Genomic DNA, 23,280 nt, shown 5'->3' with positions numbered 1-23,280 from the left:
TGGGAGATGCAGCAAGTATCCCAGAAATACTTGGTGACCAAGAACCTGTGAAACGGAGGAATTGGAATAATTAGTATGAGTAAAGTAGTTCTTAAAAAGTTAACTAGTTTAAATGTTGATAACTCACCTGGACCAGAGGAGTTGGTGGTGTCTATAGGGGTAGTGGATGGATTTGTGCTTATCTTTCAAAATTCTGTAGATTCAGAAAATATTCCTGCAGATGGGAAAGTAGCAAACATAATCCCCCTATTCAAGTGAGGGATTGGGAGAAACATAGTACTAATATGGATGGAGAATTAGTAATCAGACAAAGTAGACAAATCAGAATAAACAGGTCACGTTCAGGTTGCCAGGCTGATATTCATGGGTTACCACAAGGATTAGTGCTAGAGCCACAACTGTTCACCATTTATACAAATGATTAGATATGGGGACCAATTGTAATATTTCCAAATGTGCTGACCACAAAATAGCTGGGAATGTAAGCTGTGAGAAAGAAATAAGAAGGTTTCAAGTAGAGTTGGGCAGACTAGGATGCATTGCAGAAATGCACCAAAGACAGCATCTTCCAAACCCATGATAACTTCCATCTAGAAGGACAAAAGGCACCAGATACCTAAGATCACCATTACCTGCAAATTCCCCTCCAAGCCACTTACCATCCTGTTTTGAAACTATATTGCCATTCTTTCACTGTCACTGGGTCAAAATCCTAGAATTCCCTCCCTCAGGACATTGTGGGTCTACCTGCAGCGTGTGGACTGCAGTGGTTTAAGAAGGCAACTCAACAATTGCCTTTTCAAGGACAGCTAGAAATGGGCAGTAAATGCTGGCTAACCAGCAATGCCTACGACCCACAAATGAATTTTTTTAAAAAGTCTCTTTTCAGCGATGTTTAAAGTTCTCTACTACCAAATGCCAGCTGATTATTTCAACCTGGCAAAGACCAATTACCACTTCGGTCCAAACAGTATCTCTCTTGCAACAGTAATTCTTTAAATAGGAATTTTCAGTTATTTTTTCATAAAGACCTACAATAGAAAAAAACCTCTGGAAAAATTACACAAAACTGTCCATGTGTAAAAACTCAAAATATGACAAATTTTTGTTAAATAACTGACGTCATGTCTTTTTTTCAGTCATAGAATATGAAAATCTCATTGGGAAATGTTTCCTGTCAAATAAAAAGTTTGAAGATCTGTTGGGGTCAATATTACTCAGGGAATAAACAATTTGCAATTCTTTGAAATCTGTGTGTTATAATGTTCAGCATTTATTTGTAGAAGAAAACAATCCCTAATGACCAATTTTCTTCTATGGGTGTTTAGGATTATAATGTCGTGACATTATAACTACACTTTCCTTGAGACTACAACATGATGCCTATTTGAAATCAGACTATGTAGAAGCATCTGAACAGTGTAAACCTCATCCTCACCTTTAGAATTCATGTTCGTGATTATTTTTAATTTTTCATCTTAAAAATGTTTTATTCAATCTAGGGAATCGTTACATCTATCAACAATGGTTGGCATCATTGAAGTCAGCTTTTATAATCTGGGTTTGTTACCTGAATTCAAATTCCACAAGCTGCCACAGTGAGATTTACATCCATGACCCATATCATTAGCCTGGGTCTCTGGATCATTAGCCCAGAGACATGGCCATCACTCAACTGGTTCCCCCCACCACCTCAGCCATTTTGCCACACTGAACCAATTCCACCAGACCAAGCATTGCCCACCAAACCAATCCACTAGTGGCATCCTGATCCTCATACTGATCAATCAAAACAGTTGACTGCTGTTATTTTAAATACATCACCTCATTAAGTTCCACATGTGAACCACAGTGATAATACAGAATGCTCGTCAAAAACAACCTTCTACAGTATGGATGAAGATAGACCAACTTAATAAATAAACAGCAGCTGTTGGATGTAAACTTGTGTAATGGGAGGTAGCAGATGATGGCTCAATGTTTCCCCACAGGAGAAAAATACACGCAATGTCTACATTACAGACTTGCTCATTCCCATATAGAACACACGTTGCCCTGCCTCTAGAACATATCTAGCAAATAAATACACTCCCATTACTGAGGTGAAAAATGATGTTATTAAAATCACTCATGATTTAGTAAGTAAAATGTTTAAGTTATTAAAAAAAGTTTAATTCCCTTAAATATACAGACTCAATGACCAGAAAGCAGCAGAAAGAGAGAAAGAGACTGACAGACAGCAAGTGAGAGAGCACAAAGGGAGTATGTGATGGAGGAAGACTGGGAGTAGGAAATGGAGGAAGAGATAGACAAGGGGAAGGGACGGGGGAGAAAAAAAGAGGAAGGGTACAGATGGATGGAGGGAGAGAAGGAGAAAATGGTAGAAGAAAGGGAAAGACTGAAAGACTAACAATTTAGATGGAGCCTTTCATTAAAAGTTATCAGCTTAAGAGAACTTGCATCCACAGGATAAAGATAACTCAGAATAAGAAGTTCATTATATAAAGCAATTCTTCAGGTACCCCCCCTGCATTAATTGTTCATTTTCCTACACCCAAACCTCCAATAAGGGATGATTTTGATAATAATCAAGCTTGTTCAAATATATAGATATAGTTCTAGTTGGCCACTTATGTTGTAACCATTCTATAATTCTATTGGAGGGACAGGGTAGAAATCAGCCAGAATTCGTTATATGGGAAGAAACAGCGGCACAGAAATGGGCAAGAGTAGATTTTTCAGACAGCGTTTGAGGGGGTAATATTTAAAATGCATACATTCGAGGTTAGTTGTGGTACCATGAACATACTGGTCAGGCTATAGAGAAACCTCAATTTTGGTATAGTAATGCATGGGGAGATTTTCAAGGTTCTTGAGGGAATAAATGCCTTATAGAACCAGACAGCAGAGGCTCAAACCTGGAAGAATCTAGTTTAGATTTAATTACTTTTACGCACAGGATACTCAACATGTCGCATGGAACTTCAAGAAGGCACATGTTGAAAAATGTAAGGGAGAACTGGTCACATAATTGAGAAAGTGGACATTCAAGTAGAAGACTGCAGTCCCTGTTCTAGCCTGCATTTTCACTTGTGCCATTGATAAAGCTTTACTGCAGTGTTTAATTACAAAACACGGTAATAAAGAGTGGTAAATATAACATGGAAACCAATTTCAATTACATTTTAAAACACTAACTGTAAATTTTCACATATAACTATTTCTTTTGGTTTGTAGTCAGTTGGAACATACCTGGGCATCATGTTTATTGTCCCACAATAAACAGCGCATAAGATACAGTGGTCACCTTGGAGTGCTTCTTCTTTGCCAAACATTTCTGAACAGGACATACTCTGGATTTCCAGTTCATTCTCTTCACATAAAGGTTGCATGTTACGTATGAAAACGTAGGGTGTCACAAGGTCAATCAAATGTGCTTAAATCAAATTAAACTTAAGTTGTCTTAAAAGGCAACTCCATTTACTCTTGGCTACAAACAAAATTAAGAACAGATTTTTTTTTTAATAGCAATACAATTTCTTCTCTGTACAAATCAATCACAGTGGCTTTTGCTATTTTCCTGCAGGTATGTACATTTCAATTAAAATCAGCATTGCTACCAAATGTATTGAGAACACTGGTATCAACAGACTACAGAAGAAAAATAATTTGGGGGCAATACTTTTCAGTGCTGCCCAAACATCTTGCACAGAACCCTTGATTTAGCACTTCAAAATGCTCCCAGTATTGCGTAACCAACAGTATTTTCTTCCAGGGTTGCTTAAAATATTTTCTCCAATAACAAACTGTATTTGGAGGGTCCATATCCAGTTGTGAGCCAGTTAGTGTGTTTTTTTGAACCACAGTTCAAACCGTCATAGATAAATTTCACAACTCCTGCTAATAGTATGGAAACATATCCAATGCTTCGATGATATCTTAATCCTTACACTTGGTCAGAAGGACTCCATTCTTAAAGCAATAGGTGCCAATCTAACTAATTCCGATCACGGACTGGAATACATAGACACAAGGTTTAAAGCATAATACAGGCACACCTTTGCATAGCAAATGTGAGTCATGTGAAGCAGAACCATGGGATTCCATACAGAGTAGACACAATGAGTCATTGATATATGACACACTCTTCTTCACTGTCCTCATTTGCTTGTCCATTCCTGAGTAGTAGTTCCATACCAGTATCTGTCATCGTCATATCATTGATTTTATTTGTCATTTTGTCTTTCGAGGCATCTGAGAAAGGAGATAAACAACAATGGAAAGGCACTCAGTGAAACTCTGAATGAGTGATGAAATTGGCAGCAAGTCTCTGCTATGAAGTTGTAACATATATTTCACTGGTTAGCTTGGGCCTCTACAATATTACTTTGTATGTACTCAAAACGTAAAACTGTCACATCTTTCAGTCAGTACAACTGCAATTACTGTATACATTTGAGGAATTCCAAGTACAAATCTATATTCCCAAGGAAAGAAATATCATTTTTTAAAATATTGCAATAAATCACTGAGAATAAATGAAGAGACTGCCCATGTTTTGTAACATCAGGATTTAAAGAGAAAAAATTATTCACTTGTGGAACATAGGTGCCACTGGCTGGCCAGCCAGCATTTATTACCCAAGCTGCACTTGAGGTAGTGGCGGTGAGCTGGATTCTTGAACCACTGGAGTCCATGTGTTGTAGGTTGACCCACAATGCCCTTAGGGAGGGAATTCCAGGATTTTAACCAAGCGACACTGAAGGAACGGCAATATATTTCCAAGTCTGCATGATAAGTTGATGGGAGGGGAACTCACAGGCGGTGGTGTTCCCATGTATCTGCTGCCCTTCTGTTCGAGATGGAAGTGATTGTGGGTTTGGAAGTGATTGTGGGTTTGGAAGTGATTGTGTAAAGATCTTTTGCTGAATTGCCGCAGTGCATCGTCTAGATAGTGCACACTGCTGCTACTGAGCATCAGTAGTGGAGGGAGTGGATATTTGTGGATGTGGTGCCAATCCTGGATGGTGACAAGTTTGAATATTCCTGAAGCTGCACTTATTCAGGCAAATGGGGAAAGTTGTGTCCAGATTTTTTGGAAGGTCAAATTCGAATTTGAATGCAGAATACAGGGTTAATGGCTGGATTCTCAGCAGTGTGGAGGAACAGAGGGATCTTGGGGTCCACGTCCATAGATCCCTCAAAGTTGCTACCCAAGTTGATAGGGTTGCAAAGAAGACGTATGGTGAATTGGCTTTCATTGGCAGGGGAATTGAGTTTAAGAGCCGCGAGGTTATGCTGCAGCTCTATAAAACTCTGGTTAGACCACACTTGGAATATTGTGTTCGGTTCCGGTCACCTCATTATACGAAAGATGTGGAAGCTTTAGAGAGGGTGCAGAGGAGATTTACCAGGATGCTGCCTGGACTGGAGGGCAGGTCTTATGAGGAAAGGTTGAGGGAGCTGAGCTTTTTTTTCATTGGAGCGAAGAAGGATGAGAGGTGACTTGATAGAGGTTTACAAGATGATGAGAGACATAGATAGAGTGGATAGTCAGAAACTTTTTCCCAGGGCGGAAATGACTATTATGAGGGGGCATAATTTTAAGGTGACTGGAGGAAGGCAGAGGGGAGATGTCAGAGGTAGGTTCTTCACACAGAGTGGTGGGCATGTGGAATGCGCTGCCGGAAGTGGTAGTAGAGTCTTTAGAGACTTTTAAGCGACTCTTGGATAGACACATGGAGGATAGTAAAATGTAGGGTATGCAGGGTAGATTGATCTTAGTAGGATAATAGGTCGGCACAACATCATGGGCCGAAGAGCCTGTACTGTGCTGTGCTGTACTGCTCTATGTTCTATGTTTAGATGAGTTTCTGGTCAATGATAACCCCGGGATGTAGATAATGGGAAATTCTGTGAAGGTAACACCACTGAATGTCAAGGGACAGTGGTTAGATTGAATCTTATTGGAGATGATCATTGTCTAGCATTTGTGTGGTGCAAATGTTACTATTCCTGATTCTGTAAGTGAAAACAGCTCAAGTTTTGCGAGGGAGAAAGTTTAATGGCACTAGCATAAAACTGCACTTGTAAAAATAAACTTGACATCTATTAACTTAAACAAGTAAATCTAGTTAGGCTGAATTCAAGCAAAATCTATTAAACCAGTGGACCTTGAGGCTCATGATAAAGCCAGGCATTGAAGAAAAGTTTGAGGAAAATAAGAATATACGGAGAGAGGTCTTTCAAACCTTTACTCAATCAGATCACAGCCATTCTGCAACTCAACTGCATTTATCTGGCTTTGCTCCACGCCAGTTGGTGTCCTCTTAAAAATCAGACTTGAAAAGTCCAATCACCTCTAATTTCCACAAGTTTTTTGTTACCCAGTTTCACTCCTCAATAGGCTAGCTCTAAAATGATCTCCTCCTGTTTGTGATTCCTCCACCAGGGGAAAAATGCTCATCTGTAACTACTCAAATCAAATCCTTTAATATTTTATAGCTGATTTGATTGTGGCCTCAAACCTACGCTCCTGCCTAGCCTTGAAAAAGTGAATCAAAAGGTTAAGATTTGTCTACCCCTACCTGGAGAAGATTTCAATAAAACTTTGTCTCCACTGCCCTATGAAGTAGAAAGTTCCAAAGACTCTCATACGTCAGAAAACAATATCATCAATAAGGTCACCTCTCATTCTTCTACTGTTATGCCTCACACTGAAAAATCAAGCCCCGTTATTTGTCATAACAGTTAAGGATTTTTTAAAAAGTATGCAGAATTCCCCAATTTTGCTGATTTTTAGACCCAATTTGATAGAAAGCACAGACCACGTTTCTGTACTTACCAAAATTACTGTTTATTACAAATAAATAGAATCTAACTACAAATAAACAATTATGAACAGGTGACATAACTACTAGTTAAAACTCTAACCCACTTATAAACTCCCCCCTCTGGATGGACACGGACACGGACACACACAGATTAAAAGAAAAACATGGGTGTTAGTCTTTCCCTCCACCTTAAGAAGGCAGTTCAATGGTCCCTTCTCCACAGAATTTGCTAAGATGGTCCTTGTGCTGATCAGAACAACTGCTTTTCAATATCCCTCCAGATACTTTCACTTGTTTAAAAGGAAGCACAGGGTGACTGGTTCACACTTATAAAGGTCTTTGAGTTATCATAGAGTCATACACACAGCATGGAAAAACAGAACCTTCAGTCCAACCAGTCCATACTGAACATAATTCCAAACTAAGCTAGTCCCACCTGCCTGCTCCTGGCCCATACCCCTCCAAACCTTTCCTTTTCATGTACTTAACCAAATGTCTTTTAAATGTTGTAATTGTACTCACATCCACCACTTCCTCAGGAAGTTCATTCCACACGTGAACCTCTCTCTGCCTCATGTCTTTTTTAAAACTCTCTCCTCTCACTATAAAAATGTGTCCCCTTCTCTTGAAATCTCCCATCCTAGGGAAAAGACAACTACCATTAACTAACTATACCTCCCATTATTTTATAAACTTTTATCAAGTCGCCTCTCAACCTCCTATGCTCCAGTGGAAAAAAAATGTCCCTGCCTATCCGGCCTTTCTGTATAACTCAAACTTTCCATACCCCAGCAACATCCTGGTAAATCTCTCCTGAACACGCTCCAGCTCGATAATACCCTTCCTATAAATGGGCGACCAGAACTGGACACAGTATTTCAGAAGAGGCCTCACCAATGTCCAGTACAACCTCAACATGACTTTTCAACTCCTATACTCAAAAGACTGAGCAATGAAGGCAAGCCTGCCAAACACCTACCCGCCCCTCCCTCCTCACTGACCAACCTCCATTCCAACTCCCTACCTACACTCACCTGTACTGGCTTCATCCCCAACTCCTTGACCTGTCCGTCTTCTCTCCACCTATCTGCTCCTCCATCCACCTTCTATCATCACCTCCCCCTCTCTCTATTTATTTCAGAGCCCCCTTCCACTCTCCCATTTCTGAAGAAGGATCCAGACCCGAAACGTCAGCTGTCCTGCTCCTCTGATGCTGCCTGGCCTGCTATGTTCATCCAGCTCCACATCTTGTTACCTTTATAACCACGCTGTCTGTATATGATGCAAACTTCAAAGAATTATGTACCTCCAACCTTAGGTCCCTCTGTTCTACAACACTACCCAAGGTCCTAACATTAATTATATAAGCAAGGGCACAAAATGTACTCCGGGTGGGGGATTTCATTGTCCATCACCAAGAGGGCTCGGCAGCAGTACTACCGATCGAGCTGGTCGGGTCCTAAAGGACATAGCTGCTAGGCAGGGTCTGCGGCAAGTGGTGAGGGAACAAACAAGAAGGAAAAACATACTTGACCTCATCCTTACCAATCTGCCAGCTGCAGTTCCACCTGTCCATGACAGTATCAGTAAGAGTGACCATCGCACAGTCCTTGTGGAGATGAAGTCCCGCCTTCACATTGAGAACAACCTCCATCATGTTGTGTGGCACTATCACCGTGATAAATGGGACAGACCTTGCACAGATCTAGCAACTCAAGACTGGGCATCCATGAGGCACTGTGGGCCATCAACAGCAGAACTGTACTTCAGCACAATCTGTAATCTCATGGCCCAGCATATCCCCCGCTCAACCATTACCATCAAGCCAGGGGATCAACTCTAGTTCAATGGAGAGTGCAGGAGCAGCACCAGGCATACCTGAAGATGGTGGCTTCACCAGGTTGATACCTCAAACAGGACGACTTGCACGCCAAACAGTGAAAGCAGCAAGTGATAGACAGAGCTAAGCGATCCCACAACCAATGGATCAGATCTAAGTTCTGCAGTCCTACCACATCCAATCGTGAATGGTGGTGGACAATTAAACAATTCACTCGAGAAGGAGGCTCCACAAATATCCCCATCCTCAATGATGGAAGAGCCCAGAACATCAGTGCAAAAAAATAAAGCTGAAGCATGCGCGGCAATCTTCAGCCAGAAGTGCCAAGTGGACGATCCATCTTGGCCTCCTCCAGTGGTCCTCAGCATTACAGATACCAGTCTTCAGCCAATTCAATTCACTCCACATGACATCAAGAAAAGGTGGGAAACACTCAATACTGCAAAGGCTACGGGCCCTGACAACTTTCCGGCAATAGTAATGAACACTGGTGTTCCAGACCTTGCTGCTCCCCTAGCCAAGCTGTTCTAGTACAGTTACAACACTGGTATCTACCTGACAATGTAGAAAATTGCCCAAGTATGTCCTGTACACAAAAAGTGGGACAAATCAAACTCGGCCAATTAGCGCCCCATCAGTCTACTCTCAATCATCAGAAAAGTGATAGAAGGTGTCATCAACAGCGCTATCAAACAGTACATGCTCAGCAATAACCTGCTCAGTGATGCCCAGGCTGCGTTTCACCAGGGCTACTCAGCTCCTGACCTCGTTACAGCCTTGGTTCAAACATGGACAAAACAGCTGAATTCCATTGGTGAGGTGAGAGTGACAGTCCTTGATATCAAGTCTGCATTCGACTGAGTTTGGCATCAAGGAGCCCTAGCAAAACTGGAATCAATGGGTATCAGAGGGCAAACTCTCTGGTAGTTGGAGTCATATCTGACACATAGGAAGACTGTCATGGCTGTTGGGGGTCAATCATCTCAGATCCAGGACATCTCTGTAGGAGCTCCTCAGGGTAGTGTCCCAGGCCCAACCATGTTCAGCACCATTCGTGACTCCTCAGACACTGAAGCAGTCCATGTTCAATCTAACAATATATGGACAATATCCAGGCTTGGGCTGACAAGTGGCAAGTGATATTCACACCACACAAATGCCAGGCTACGACCATCATCAATAAGAGACACTGACTACCATCACTGAAACCCCTGCTATCAACATCCTGGGGTTACCATTGACCAGAGATTCAACTGGACTCACCATATAAACACAGCGGCTACAAGAGCACGCCAGAAGCTAGGAATACTGCGCCCAGTAACCTCCTGACTCCTCAAAGTCTGTCCTCCATCTACAAGGCACATATCAGGAGTGTGATGGAATACTCCATACTTGCCTAGATGAGTGCAGCCCCAGCAACACTCAAGAAGCTTGACACCATCCATGAAAAGCAGCCCGCTTGATTGGCACTACATCCACAAGCATTCACTCCCTCCACCACCGACGCGCAGTAGTAGCAGTGTGTACAATCTACAAGATGCACTGAAGAAATTCACCAAAGATCCTCAGACAATACCTTCCAAACTCATGACCACTTCCATCTAGAAGGACAGGGGCAGAAGACATATGGGAACACCGCCACCTCCAAGTTCCCCTCCAAGCCACTCACCATCCTAACTTGGAAATATATCGCTGTTCCTTCTGTCGCTGAGTCAAAATCCTGGAATTCCCTCCCTGATAGCATTGTGGGTCAACCTACAGCAGGAGGACTGCTGCGATTCAAGAAGGCAGCTCACCATCACCTTCGCAAGGACAACTACGGATGGGCAAGAAATGTGGCCAGCCAGCAACGCCCACATCCCACAAATGAACAGAAAAAAAACACTAGTCACTAGTCCATAGACCAACCAGCTACTCATTGTCAACCAAATCTTCATTCATACGCAGCTGCTGGCTCCAGATCATCTGTAACCAGGCTTCAAATCGTGCTCGAACAAGTAGCTATGTAAACAGCACTTTTACTGAGTGTTAGTTTACTTACTTTGTACAAAGTGTTGCAATCCTTCAACAATCCTCTGTTTTTAAAATAGTCCTTTTCCCAGTTCAATTTACAATCAAAAATACAGAGTAATAAAAAGATAGTCTTTTCACTAAACTCTGATACAGGCATAGTCTGTTTGATGGCTCCTCAATAGATAATCTCATTCCAGGTTATCAGTCGAATAAACCTTTTCTAAATTACTTTTATCGCATTTATATCCATACACAGCTCTATTCTTTGCATAGGCAGAACTGGTAAGACAGTATTTTTTTGGTCATTCCTGGATGAGCTGAAGGCATCGAGTCAATCACTTATTCCTTTAAATTAATAAAATCTGTGAGATTTGAGTCACAAGTATTTAGACCTGTTTGGCATGGCTGATTCTTTCCCTAAAAAGCCATTTGTAAATCAACTGCAATTTTACAATGATCAGGCAGCTTCAACCATCAATATTTCTGGTACTCACCTAGAAATTAGCAAATTGAATGCAGTAATCAACTTTAACTCAACATCGAGATTATTAAACTTGTATTATAAATCACAAGGGACTTGAGCAGCAAATTTTTCACACAGAAGGTGATGCATGTATGAAATGAGCTGCCAGAGGAAGTGACGGAGGCCGGTATAATTATACCACATAAAAGGCATTTGGATGGGTACACGAATAGGAAGGTTTTAGTGGGATATGGGCCAAATGCTGGCAAACAGGACTAGATTAATTTAGGATGTCTGGTCGGCACAGACGACTTGGACCGAAGGGTTGTTTCCATGCTGTACAACTCTTTGACCAGGCTACCATATTGATTCCAATTTCATTACCAAGAAAAATGGAACATTACCACTCAGCCTTGACTGCAATTTACATTCACTCTACTACAGCAAGATTTGTTTGTTGTTCAAAAAGAAAAGTAGCTTTACCTTCTGAATAAACGACCTTAAGTGCAACATGGAGTGAGATTCCAGAGAGACACATTGCAAATCCCAACCAGTTTAACATGCTCAGCTGATCACCCATCACATGGCTGGCAAGGACTAGAGTGCACACTTCCTGCAAGAGAAGCACAAAGCTCCAATGGAATCCATTTCAGCAAGCTCGTTCCCTTTCCAGTGAATCATCATAAAATCGCAGAATCCCTGCAGTGTGGAAGCAGGCCATTCAGCCCATCCAGTCCACACTGACCTTCCGAAGAGCATCCCACCCAGACACTATCCCTGTAACCCTGCATTTCCCATAGCTAACCCACCTAGCCTGGACACTATGGACAATTTAGGATGGCCAATCCACTTAACCTGCACATCTCTGGACTGTGGAAGGAACCGGAGCACCCAGAGGAAACCTACGCAGACACAGGGAGAACATGCAAAGTCCACACAGACAGACAGTCACCCAAGGCTGGTATCAGACCTGGGTCCCTGGTGCTGTGAGGCAGCTATGGTAACCACTGAGCCACCATGCTGCCCAAATCAGTGCAGGTAAAGAGCACTGTCCAAAATACATGAGTTTTCTTTGTCACCATAAAATACAACATTAAATGGATTATCTTTCTTGAATTGGATTTTCTTCAAATGCAGAACAATTTTCATTGATAAATAGGATACTCAACAGAATGAACAAAATAACAATGAAACATCTAAACATTAGTAAGGTAAAAAAAAGTGCAAAGTGGTGGGCTTTTTCTTCAGCAGAACAGAATACAAAAACAAAGAATAAAAGCAAAGTACTGGATAAATTCAGCAAGTTTGGTAGCATGTATTTTGTTTTTGTGTACAAAAGCAAAAAAGTCTATTGAACTCAATTATTCTGATTTAGTCTGTTCTGCAACACATCTTTAGCTGGCATTAAGCCCAGTTGTGGGAGGGATTAGAATGTCCAATTCCACTGTATTTGGAATGTGGTCAAAGTTTTTAAAAATAGATTTAAAACATTTTAAAAACTGAGGTTTACAAATAACAGGTCCCAACCTAACGTTCTGTTTCAAATGCATATCAAAAGCACGATTACAGTAAAAATTAGGTTTACAGTCTATGTCACACTGATAAACCACGTTCTGAGAATTTCAAGCCATTCCTATAACAGTGAGCCAATACAAATACCGATAATCCCAGTAGGCATTGTTAGGAAGGTGTGATTTTACTTCAGTTTCCAGCACCTGTAATTCCTTTTGCTTTCATCACCTGCACAGTTTGTGACCATGAGTGAAACAATGTTATGTGGAAAGGTACAGCACCAAAATGGCTCACCTTAAAAATGCCTGCTACAGATAGGGTCAAGCTGGAGGTTTTCGAAACCAATAAAAATTCAGAGAAACACAATCCAAATGCCAGAAAGCCCCCTGCAGCCAACACAAACATCATATGCAGCAAAGTTGATGTCTCGTGGTAACGAAACAGTTTCTCCGAGGCAGACAGGCTTAGTCCTCGAGAAAGGGAAAATATATCATTAGCAGACCACAGAAGACTGGCTAGGTAATAGTGAAGTAATCTAACCATTGCCTTCTGTAGCAAAACCAGAAGGCTATGTACAGAACAGGAAAAAAAATTAAGTTAACTCAAACAGAAACAGAAATTGCTGGAGAAACTCAGCAGTTTGGACAGCATCTGTGGAGAAAACAACAGAGTCAACGTTTTGCATCCAGTGAGCCATGTTGGCCTAGTGGTATTATCGCTGAATTCTTAATCCAGAGACCCAGATAACATTCTGGGGACCTGGGTTTGAATCCAGCCACGGCAGATGGTGGAATTTGAATTCAATAAATTCTGGAATTAAGAATCTAATGAATCCATTGCCGATTGTTGGGAAAAACCCATCTGGTTCACTAGTGTCCTTTAGGGAAGGAAACCGCCATCGTTACCTGGTCTGGCCTCCACGTGACTCCAGACCCACAGCAATGTAGTTCTCTTAACTGCCCTCTGGGCAATTAGGGATGGGCAATAAATGCTGCCTGGCCAGTGATGCCCTCATCCCATTAACGAATAAAGAAAATGTTGTGTTCTGAAGAAGCATCACTGGATCCAAAATGGACTCTGCTATTCCCCCACTGATGCTGCCAGTTTCTCCAGCAATTTCTGCTTTTGATTCAGATTTCCAGCATCTGCAGTTCTTGGTTTCTTTTCAGTGAGCTCAACTATTAGTTTTGCTTCATTGAGCCTCCTCCCACCCATATTCACTCAACCTTATCTGCATACCATTCCGATCCTTTCTCCCTCATTTACTTATCTAGCTTCCCTTCAACGCATCAATTCTAATAACCCAGAATACTATTTGCTTTGGCCAGTTTCATATTCTGATCACTGTCTGGATTAAGTCATTTCTCCTGAATTCTCTATTGGATTTCCGGATAACAATCTTATACTTGTGTCTTCCAGTTTTATTCTCCTGTGTAAATGTCTATCCTATCAAACTCTTCCGACCACTGAACAGCCCTAGCTGCCCAAAGTTTCTTAGGAGGTATAGCCTCTCCTGTGCCTCTTTGTCCTTTTAGAATGAGTTCAAAAGACAGTCAAGGGGTCATGGAAGGCAGGCAGGAAAGTGCCATGATCTGGCACTGGCCATCACCTTAACAAAACGACCAAACATACCTTCATTGATTAGAAACAATGGGAAAAGGCCTATGAACATCAGCGGCTGGAGATGATACATGGTGTCAATGGGATTCTGTAAACCTGAGCAAGACAGATTCAAATTTAGCCATTTTATCAATTCCTGACATTCCTTAGAAAATTAAATAGAGAAACTGGATTTCAAATTAAAAATAAATTTGTTCATCAATTGGTTTGATTGTCTCCAAAATACACAAAAATAGGAAGGACAATAAAGGACATCCCTCACTGGCAACAATTGAAATTACAAAATATTCAGGACATGTAGTGCCAACATGAGATTTGAAACACTTTTAAATTAAAAGACACAAAAACCAAACAAGAGTTCGCACATCCCTCTGTATCAAGAATACTTAAAGTATACCCTGGTAATTCCGGATTGTATAGCACAGGAAAGGATATATTCGGCAGCTTCTGGAACCACAACACAAGCTCAGACCAGGAATAAATATCAAGATTCTGGGGTTAGATGTAATCAGAACAGGACACCGTTCCAAAACCTGGGACAGAACACTTGGGCAATAATCACCGAGTGTCACTTTTGACAAGATCTATGTACTTCTGGGCCACATGTACATGGAGTTCTGTGGATTCTGGAGGCCTTTAAAACATAGTATATTGGACGTACATGCAGGAGTTTTATCCCCCACCCCATTTTTACCAGCAGTGGGTAACCAGAAATCGGCAGGGTCACTTGAAATTACTGCTGAGATCAAACAAACAGATTTTTACAGATTCTAAGGGTCTTAAACTGCAGTATGGAAGTCACAAATAATGGAGGAGGCACAAATAACAGAGGAGGCACAAATTTTATTCAACAAAAAACATATGGAAAGGAACATACGTAAGCCACTCAGCCCTTTAGGCCTGCTCTGCCATTCAGTAAGAGCATACTGACCTAATTTTAACCTCAACTCTACATTCCTGCATACTCCTGACAATATTTCATCCATTTGAGAATCAAGAAACTATCTACCTCAGCCTTAAAAATATTTAAAGTTTTTGCATCCACTGCCTTTTGAGGAAGACAATTCCAAGACTTTCAACCCTCAGAAAATTATTTCTGCCTCAACTGGGTGATCCCTTATTTTTAAGCAATGACCCCAAGTACTAGACTCTCCAACAAGAGGAAGCATCCTTTCCACATCCACTCGGTCAAGTCCCCTTAGGATCTTCTATGCTTCGATTAAATCATCTGACTTTTCCCAACTCTAGAGGATACAGGCTTAGCCTGTTTAACCTTTCTTTGTAAGGGAATCAATTCATTCCAGGTATTAGTCTAGTAAATCTTGACTGATAGATCATCTAGTATAGTTTTGGAAAATAAAAATCTCTTCCTATATTTCAATTGACATCATGGTTGACATTCCCCAAGGGCTCTTAATAAAACTGAGATTATTATGAATGCTTGACTGAGTTTCAAAATCTCCAAAATCACCTCTTTCAGCATTCTTGATTAACAGTTTTAAAAATCTATTCAAGGATTCAATATAATTAGCAAATAGAAGTTGGTTTGTTTTTACTGACCACTTGATGAAATTTAGATTGCCTTTCATGAAGGAGTTTATTTTTACATTAATGTATATGAGTGAGAGATTTCATACATTGTCAAATTTTTCATTTCCACATGGCTCCTGCGTTCTGCCCACAGTAGATATGCCCCATATAGGAAGGGCATTGGGTGATTGCTATGGAAGTGCATTGTGGCTACGAAGGAACATGGGCAATGATGGAGATGGTGGGGCTAATCAAGTGTATGTGGGCTCACTGCCTTTTGTACAACTGGACTGAAGTACCACAGAACTGGGGCGAGCCTCATAATCAGCCCACCTATTGCCATAAGTCAATGAAGACCTGCACCTTCCCCTCCCCAGTATCACAAGTGTCAAAATGTGTGTGCAAGTGTTGTTTCCACAAAGACAAATCTGCCGCCTCAGAAGATTTCTCAACTTTTTCTTCTAGCTTCAAGACATAAATCCAGCCTTTAGTACATTTTGATGGCACGTAATTTCAACCTGTAATGGTTAAATTTCTATCCATGTATTATCCCACATACCCAACCCTCCATCCACATATCTGCCGGTTACATTCATATGGGGACCAATTGAGTTTAGTCACAAATTCAGAAATTGTGCACTATAATTTATTTGACCAATGATGTGCCAAATAAGTAAGCACAATTGTTTACATTGTTCCAGCAGATTAAAAAAAGAATTAGCTGGTTTGTTAGCACCAAGCAGAGTCTAGCATCAAGCTCGCATTCAGCTAAAGCCTGACCTACTTGTACCAGTAGATGAGACAGGTACAGTAATGTGCCTGTCATTCCTCCACACTCTCAGATATGGAGATCAGAGCTGGATGTAGATGGAGTAAAGGGATGTATTTCTGGGTAATCAAGGTGCAGCAAAATTTGACAGAAAAATATATAGTAAATAGGGTAGATAGGTTAGGAGCTCACATACAGGGAGTACAGCAAATGATTGCTCCCTATGTTCCAATCCAATGCAATAACAAAGGTGTGCTGCATTACTGGGAATGCCAATTCTCAGAGGAGATGTTAATTAAGGCCACATCTGGAAAAGGAACAGGGTCGTTAACCTCCAAAGTTTATATTTATCCTTCAATTAATATAACAGAAAAATCTAGCTGCTATGCCATTTACAAGGCGCCCTGCAGTAACTCACCAAGGCACCTTTGACAGTACCTTCCAAAACCATGATCTCTACCATCTTGAAGGACAAGGGCAGCAGACATTTGGAAGCATCACCAGTTGCAAGTACACCTCCAAGTCACTTGCCATCCTGACCTGGAACTATATCGCCATTCTTTCACTGTTGCAGGGTTAAAATCCTGGAACTACCTCCTAAACAGCACTATAGGTTCCCTACAACCCAACAACTGCGGCAACTCAAGAAGGTGGCTCGCCACCAGCATTGCTTCTAATCTTCCTCCTAGCAGCACAGGAAAATCGCTTTGAGATGTTTGGTGGCCATGAAAGGCACTATTTATATGCAAGTGTTCCTTTCTTTTTAGTTCACTTTTAGAGTACCTCTCAGAGGCTTAGCCCTCCCTGAGCATTTCATGCAAATTAGTTCCCAAGTTGAATATAGAAAATGGTTGGCCTCCAAGAGGAGAAAGGCATTGAATACAAATAGGAAAGGCGATAAAAAGCATGTGCACACAGTATTAAACATATTGAGATGTCATACACAAAATACAATCACACAAGTCTCCAGTTAATGGCACTGTCCCACTCTAACAAACTGTATTACTGATACTTTGACGTTACCTAGGTCTGCCTTCTGGGTAAGGATCTGTGTCAGTGTCCATCGTATCCCTCCAAGGAAAGATGCAACTAATACTAGTATAAACCCTTTCATGTTAAATTGGGTTGACTTGTACGTAAACATGAAGAGGCCACCAGCTATTAACAAGATTACCATGCTCAACCATGGCCTCTGGAAACAAAAACAACATAAAACAACAGATTACTATAAAATAATTCCAAATCATCAAATACATCTCCACTCATTAAACAAACAAGGTTCCAAACACACACTGAATTAACTGAAATAATCCTTATTAAACCAAATTTTATTACTCTTAGTGGCCACTTCATATGCCAGTCCTTGTAGCGCTCAGCCATTGTAACAGGTCTTTAGTGGGAAGATGTCAATTCTATGGTCAAACTTATTAGTCCGTTGTCTGCATCTAAGAGTTTTAAATTAAGTTATTAGGGAAATGAAAAAAAAACAACCTTTCGGGCTCCCTTTTTCAAAAAAATTCACGTTTCCCAGATTTACTTACAAAACATGCCCTGGATTCAACAAAGGGGATAAGGAATACTGGATTTAATAATGAGGTGGACTTAATCTGTAATTTAATTGTGCATGTACTTTCATCATAGAGCGATCATAACATGATTCAACTCAACACAGGGTTGGAAAACAAAAAGCATGAATCAGTTACTTGAGATTTAGGTTTAGGGAAGGCCGACTTTAGCAAGATTAGACATAGATTCTCCACAACAGGGAAAATCTGCTAATGGGTAAAACAACTGAAGGACAGTGGAAGATGTTTAAAGGAACATTTGACACAATACAAAACCAAATTATACACAAGGGAGAAAAGTTCCACTTTACAGTAGGAACAGTCATGGACAACTAGAGAACATAGAACATAGAACATAGAACATTACAGCGCAGTACAGGCCCTTCGGCCCTCGATGTTGCGCCGACCTGTGAAACCAATCTGAAGCCCATCTAACCTAAACTATTCCATTATCATCCATATGTTTATCCAATGACCATTTAAATGCCCTTAGAGTGGGCGAGTCTACTACTTTTGCAGGCAGGGCATTCCACGCCCTCACTACTCTCCGAGTAAAGAACCTACCTCTGACATCTGTCCTATATCTATCACCCCTCAATTTAAAGCTATGTCCCCTCATGCTAGCCATCACCATCCGAGGAAAAAGGCTCCCACTGTCCACCCTATCTAATTTAGTGTGGTCAATCAATACTCTAGAGTGGTCTAACTGAAGTCTTATAAACTGTAAGATGACTTTCTGACTCTTCTACTCAATTCTCTAACCAATAAAGGCAAGGATGCCATACACCTTTTTTACCACCCTATCTACTTGTGTGGCCACTTTCAGGGAGTTATAGATTTGAACCCCAAGATCCTTCTGTATATCAATGTTGATCAGGGTCCTGCCATTAACTGTATACTTTTCCTTAACATTTGATCTCCCAAGTGCAGCACCTCACACTTACCCAAATTATAGTCCATCTGCCATTTCTCTTACCAAATCTGCAACTGATCTGTATCTCATGGTATCCTTTGACAACCTTTTACATGATGTACAACTCCACCTATCTTTGTGTCATCTGCAAACTTACTAACCCATCCATCTACATTTTCATCCAAGTCATTTATATGCATCACAAACAGCAGAGGTCTCAGTTCGGCTCCCTGTGGAGCACCAACAGTCATGGACCTCTAGCCTGAAACACACCCTTTCACCCACTACCCTTTGCCTTCTATGGGCAAGCCAATTCCGAATCCACACAGCCAAGTCACCGTGGATCCCATGCATCTTAATCTTCTGAATGAGCCTAACATGAGGGGCCTTGTCTACATGGATTTTACTAAGGCTTTCGACAACATCCACTGCTCTACCCTCATTGATCATCTTCTCGATAAATTCAATCAAATTAGTAAGACATGACATGTCCTGTACAAAATCGTACTGACTATCCCTAATTAGGCTATAGCTTTCCAAATGTGCGTAAATCCTATCCCTAAAACTTCTCTCCAAAAGCCTTCCAACCACTGATGCGAGACTCAACAGTCCACAGTTTCCTAGATTATCTCAATTTCCCTTCTTGAACAGAGAAACAACACTTGCTACTCGCCAGTTCTCCAGGACCTCTCCAGTGGCTAGTGAGGATACAAAGATCTTGGTCAAGCCCCCAGCAATCTCCGATCTTGCACTTCTCAAAAACCTGGGATAGATACCATTAGGCCCTGGGGGACAATGCTCATTAAGAGACCTGATGCTGCTACTTTCTTGATCTCAAAATGCCCTAGCATAATTAGCATGCTGCACGCAAATCTCACTATCCTCCATATCCTTCTCCCGGGTTTAGCATTCTCTGCCTAGGTAAGGGACAGAATAAAACTAAAAGAAAGGGTTACAAAAATGCAAAAAAAAAACAAAGATCCTGGATAATGGGAATGATACGAAGTCCTGCAAAGGACTACAAAGCAGCTTATAAGAGCTACTAAACAGGATTATGAAAGTAAACTTACCAGGGACTTCAAAATCAATTAGAAGAAATTTTGGTCACATAAAGGGTCAGAAACAATGTTGGTGCACTAAAGACTGAAAGTGGGAATATTGTCAATGACTACGGGGAAATGGCAGACATGCTCAATAATTACTCTGCCTCAGTAGGAAGGGAGGCTAGCTTACCAAAAGTCCCGAGGAAATTATTGGTTTACTGTGAACAGGAACTGAATAAAACTATTGTAAGTAAAATGTCAGTAATGAGGAATGACAGTTTCCATTCGAGGGTGTTAAAGGAATTAGGGGAGCACATCGTAGACATCCCAACCACAATCTTACAGAGTTCCCTAGATACAGGAAATGTCCCTCTCGATTGCAAATTGCACGTCTCACTCTGCTTTTAAAGAAGGGCAAAAGAGGAAAACCAGGGAATTACAGACCAGTTAGCCTAACATCTGTGGTGGGTAATTGTTGGAGTGTATAATCAAGGATGGGGTAACTGAACACCTCGAAAATCTTCAGTTAATTAGGGAGAGCCAGCATGATTCATAACAGGTGTGTCACAGATTTTTTTGAAGAAGTAACTAAGGTAGTGGACAGAGGAATGTCTATGGATGTTGAGGTTGTTGAAGTTGGTTGGCTCGCTGAGCTGGTTTCTTGTTTCACAGACGTTTCACTACCATGCTTGGTAACATCCTCAGTGCAGCCTCCGATGAAGCATCGGTGTGTTTTCCGCCTGGCGGAAAATGACAGCTGGAAATAAGGTATTCCCACCTTAAAAGCATTCATACTATTTCCTTCAACCACTCCCAGTGGTACCAAATTCCACATTCTTACCCTTCTTTGGCAAAGATGTTCTACTAAATTCCTTACTGGAATTTGTGGTCATTATCTCATATTGACAGCCCTTTCCCACAAGGGGAAACATTCACTTTAAAGTTATGAAAGGTTTTTATAAAGACCTCAATTTGGTCATTCCTCATCCTTTCTTCAAGAGAAAAGAGGCCCAGCTTCTCAGTCCTTTTGATACCATCTTTTTACATCTTCTCTGCATCATCTTTAGTGCCTCTATATCCTTTTCATACTGTGGACAGCTTTGTCACCATTTTAATGAGATTCAATACAAGTTTAACATAACTTCTCTACTTTTCAATTCTATCGATTTAGAAATAAATCTAGTGCTTTGCTTGCTTCTTTCTTTTTTTAAAAACGGCCTCGCCAGCCTGCAACATAGCTTTTAGTGGTTGGTGTAAATGTACACCAAAACGCATTATTTGCAATTTAAAAATATACAAAATATCCTTAAATACAAAGCACGAAGGTCAAGGAATACTACTGTTAAGCCCCAAGTGTTTCCCCTTAATGGTTTCTATAGTTTAAAACTGTAATCAATTTTTCATTGCGTTGCTGTTCATCTAAGACTGCACAACACAGAAATAGGTATAATGTAGCCAATCTCACTCAGTCCAGTCAGATCATTTCCAGCTGTCATTTTAATTCTCCAATACATTCCTACTCTGACCTTGGCCTCTTCCACTGTTCCAATGAAGCTCATTCTAAGCTCAAGAAAAAACACCACCTCATCTTTTGATTAGGCACTTTACAGCCTTCTGGACTCAACATTTGAGATCAACAACTTCAGACTGTAATCCCATTTACTTTGTTTTTTAGATGGTAGCTGTTGGTAATGATTCTGCACTTCCCCATTAATACCTCATCTAAGCACTTTGTTTTAAAAACTTGCCTTTTTGCCTGCATCTTTTATTCAATACATCACTGATTCTCTCGTCTGTCATCCTGCAGACCTTCCCTTTTGCTTTTCTTCTTTCATCCCCACTTTCACCATTAGTACTTGCTTAAAACCTGTTCAAACTTTTCCAGTTCAGATGCAAGGTCATGACACATTCACTGTTTCTCTCTACAGAGATACAGCCAGATCTGAGTATTTATAGCATTTCCAGTTTTTGCTCAGAATTCCAACATCCACAGTTATTTTGGTTTACAGCAATTCAATTTGCACAGCTTTACATTTATATAACCTGCAATATCTGTGGCCATTGTGCATTACTGTGAAAATCACCTTACCACATGCAGTTCTTTTTATTTCTCAGGGTAAATGTAAAGTTAGCAAGGCCTAAACTTAATGTCCATCACTCTCAATAAAGTGGCAACAGGCCTTCTCAAGTGTCTCACTTCTGATTATTATCTAGTAACTCTTGCTGGGTTCTGGTCACCAGGTCAGGAAAGGATCAGCCAGACTATGCCCCCATGGTTGAGGGGCATTCTAGACACAACAGCATTTAGGCTCACTCCTGAAAACAGTCACCTGATAAGGTAGTAGGGCGCATCAGTGTTCATGGGATCATACTGCAGAACCTCTAGGAGGAAAAGGGAAGAAACAAAACGAAGACCATATGTACACTGCTTCACATCCACAACGCCTAAATAGCATCTCATCTCTCCCCTTCAAATACAGATCAATTATCATACCATTACACATTAACTACCCTTCCAAAGAGTCCAAATCACATCACCAATGTCCTTAACTCTGAAACTCTCCCTCTTGCACTGTATTTCACCGTTGTCCCCATCAATAATATGCACTTTCTCCTTCCTTAATTTATCATTATGTTGAAATCAAGACCATGTCTGACTATACATTCGCATTAACCTCCCTTGGGCATCTCTTCCTATACTCTTTGAAAACCTAAATGTTCCTGGTGTACATTATCCAAGCTATTCATTCTACATAACACAACACAATGTCCTCAATTCCTCGGCTAAGGAGTAGTCTGTTAATGGTACCTTCTTATCATATTTACAGCTTAAACAAGTAGCCGAAGTGGCAATGCTTACCAATTTCTCTAGTTTGAATACAACCGAAAAAAATAAAATAAATAAAATAGCAGTTGATTTTGTCATTGTATACCTGAAACAAAGAAACAGCAGCAATTAGAGACAATATACGAACGGACTGTACAGAATCATTAGCTATTAAATCAGTATAAGGGGCATTATCTCAAGTGGATGTTTAGCTGTGAAATTTTTATTGTAAACAAAATCGAGACCACAAGGGTCTGGTGAGATAATGTGGCTATGCAGTACAGGAAGGTTCTGGATTCAAACCTTGATTTCTGCTTCTTACTGTCTGAACTACATGAACCTATAGAGAACC

General features: G+C 40.8%; 2 protein-coding genes across 4 annotated transcripts in view; one reads left to right on the top strand and one right to left on the bottom strand.

Annotated features, from left to right (window-relative positions):
- Window positions 1-2,270, top strand: part of LOC109937846 (bactericidal permeability-increasing protein-like) — a 29,680-nt gene extending 27,410 nt beyond the window's left edge. Inside the window, exon 14 of the mRNA XM_048608186.1 lies at window positions 2,192-2,270. Within this exon, the coding sequence (XP_048464143.1) occupies window positions 2,192-2,270 (79 nt within the window). The remainder of the gene's footprint in view (window positions 1-2,191) is intronic.
- A 1,232-nt stretch (window positions 2,271-3,502) lies between these two features.
- slc35c2 (solute carrier family 35 member C2) lies at window positions 3,503-23,028 on the bottom strand. 3 transcript variants are annotated; one of them, XM_048608391.1, is made up of 6 exons: window positions 22,962-23,028; window positions 17,604-17,772; window positions 14,294-14,377; window positions 12,956-13,131; window positions 11,633-11,762; window positions 3,503-4,254 (listed from the first exon to the last, which is right to left on the bottom strand). In XM_048608391.1, exons 1-6 carry the CDS (start codon window positions 23,025-23,027, stop codon window positions 4,127-4,129), a joined length of 753 nt encoding a protein of 250 aa, XP_048464348.1. In that variant the 5' UTR covers window position 23,028; the 3' UTR covers window positions 3,503-4,126. The 3 variants fall into 3 exon arrangements, with proteins under 3 accessions (XP_048464348.1, XP_048464350.1, XP_048464349.1); XM_048608393.1 differs by having other exon boundaries at window positions 12,956-13,047; XM_048608392.1 differs by lacking the exon at window positions 22,962-23,028 and adding an exon at window positions 20,129-20,750.
- Between the last annotated feature and the right edge of the window lie 252 nt (window positions 23,029-23,280).

Source organism: Rhincodon typus, chromosome 19, assembly GCF_021869965.1.
Source record: "Rhincodon typus isolate 14 chromosome 19, sRhiTyp1.1, whole genome shotgun sequence".
NCBI lineage: Eukaryota > Metazoa > Chordata > Chondrichthyes > Orectolobiformes > Rhincodontidae > Rhincodon > Rhincodon typus.
The sequence above is the reverse complement of the archived record's forward strand: the minus strand, read 5'-3'. Positions and strand labels throughout refer to the sequence as shown.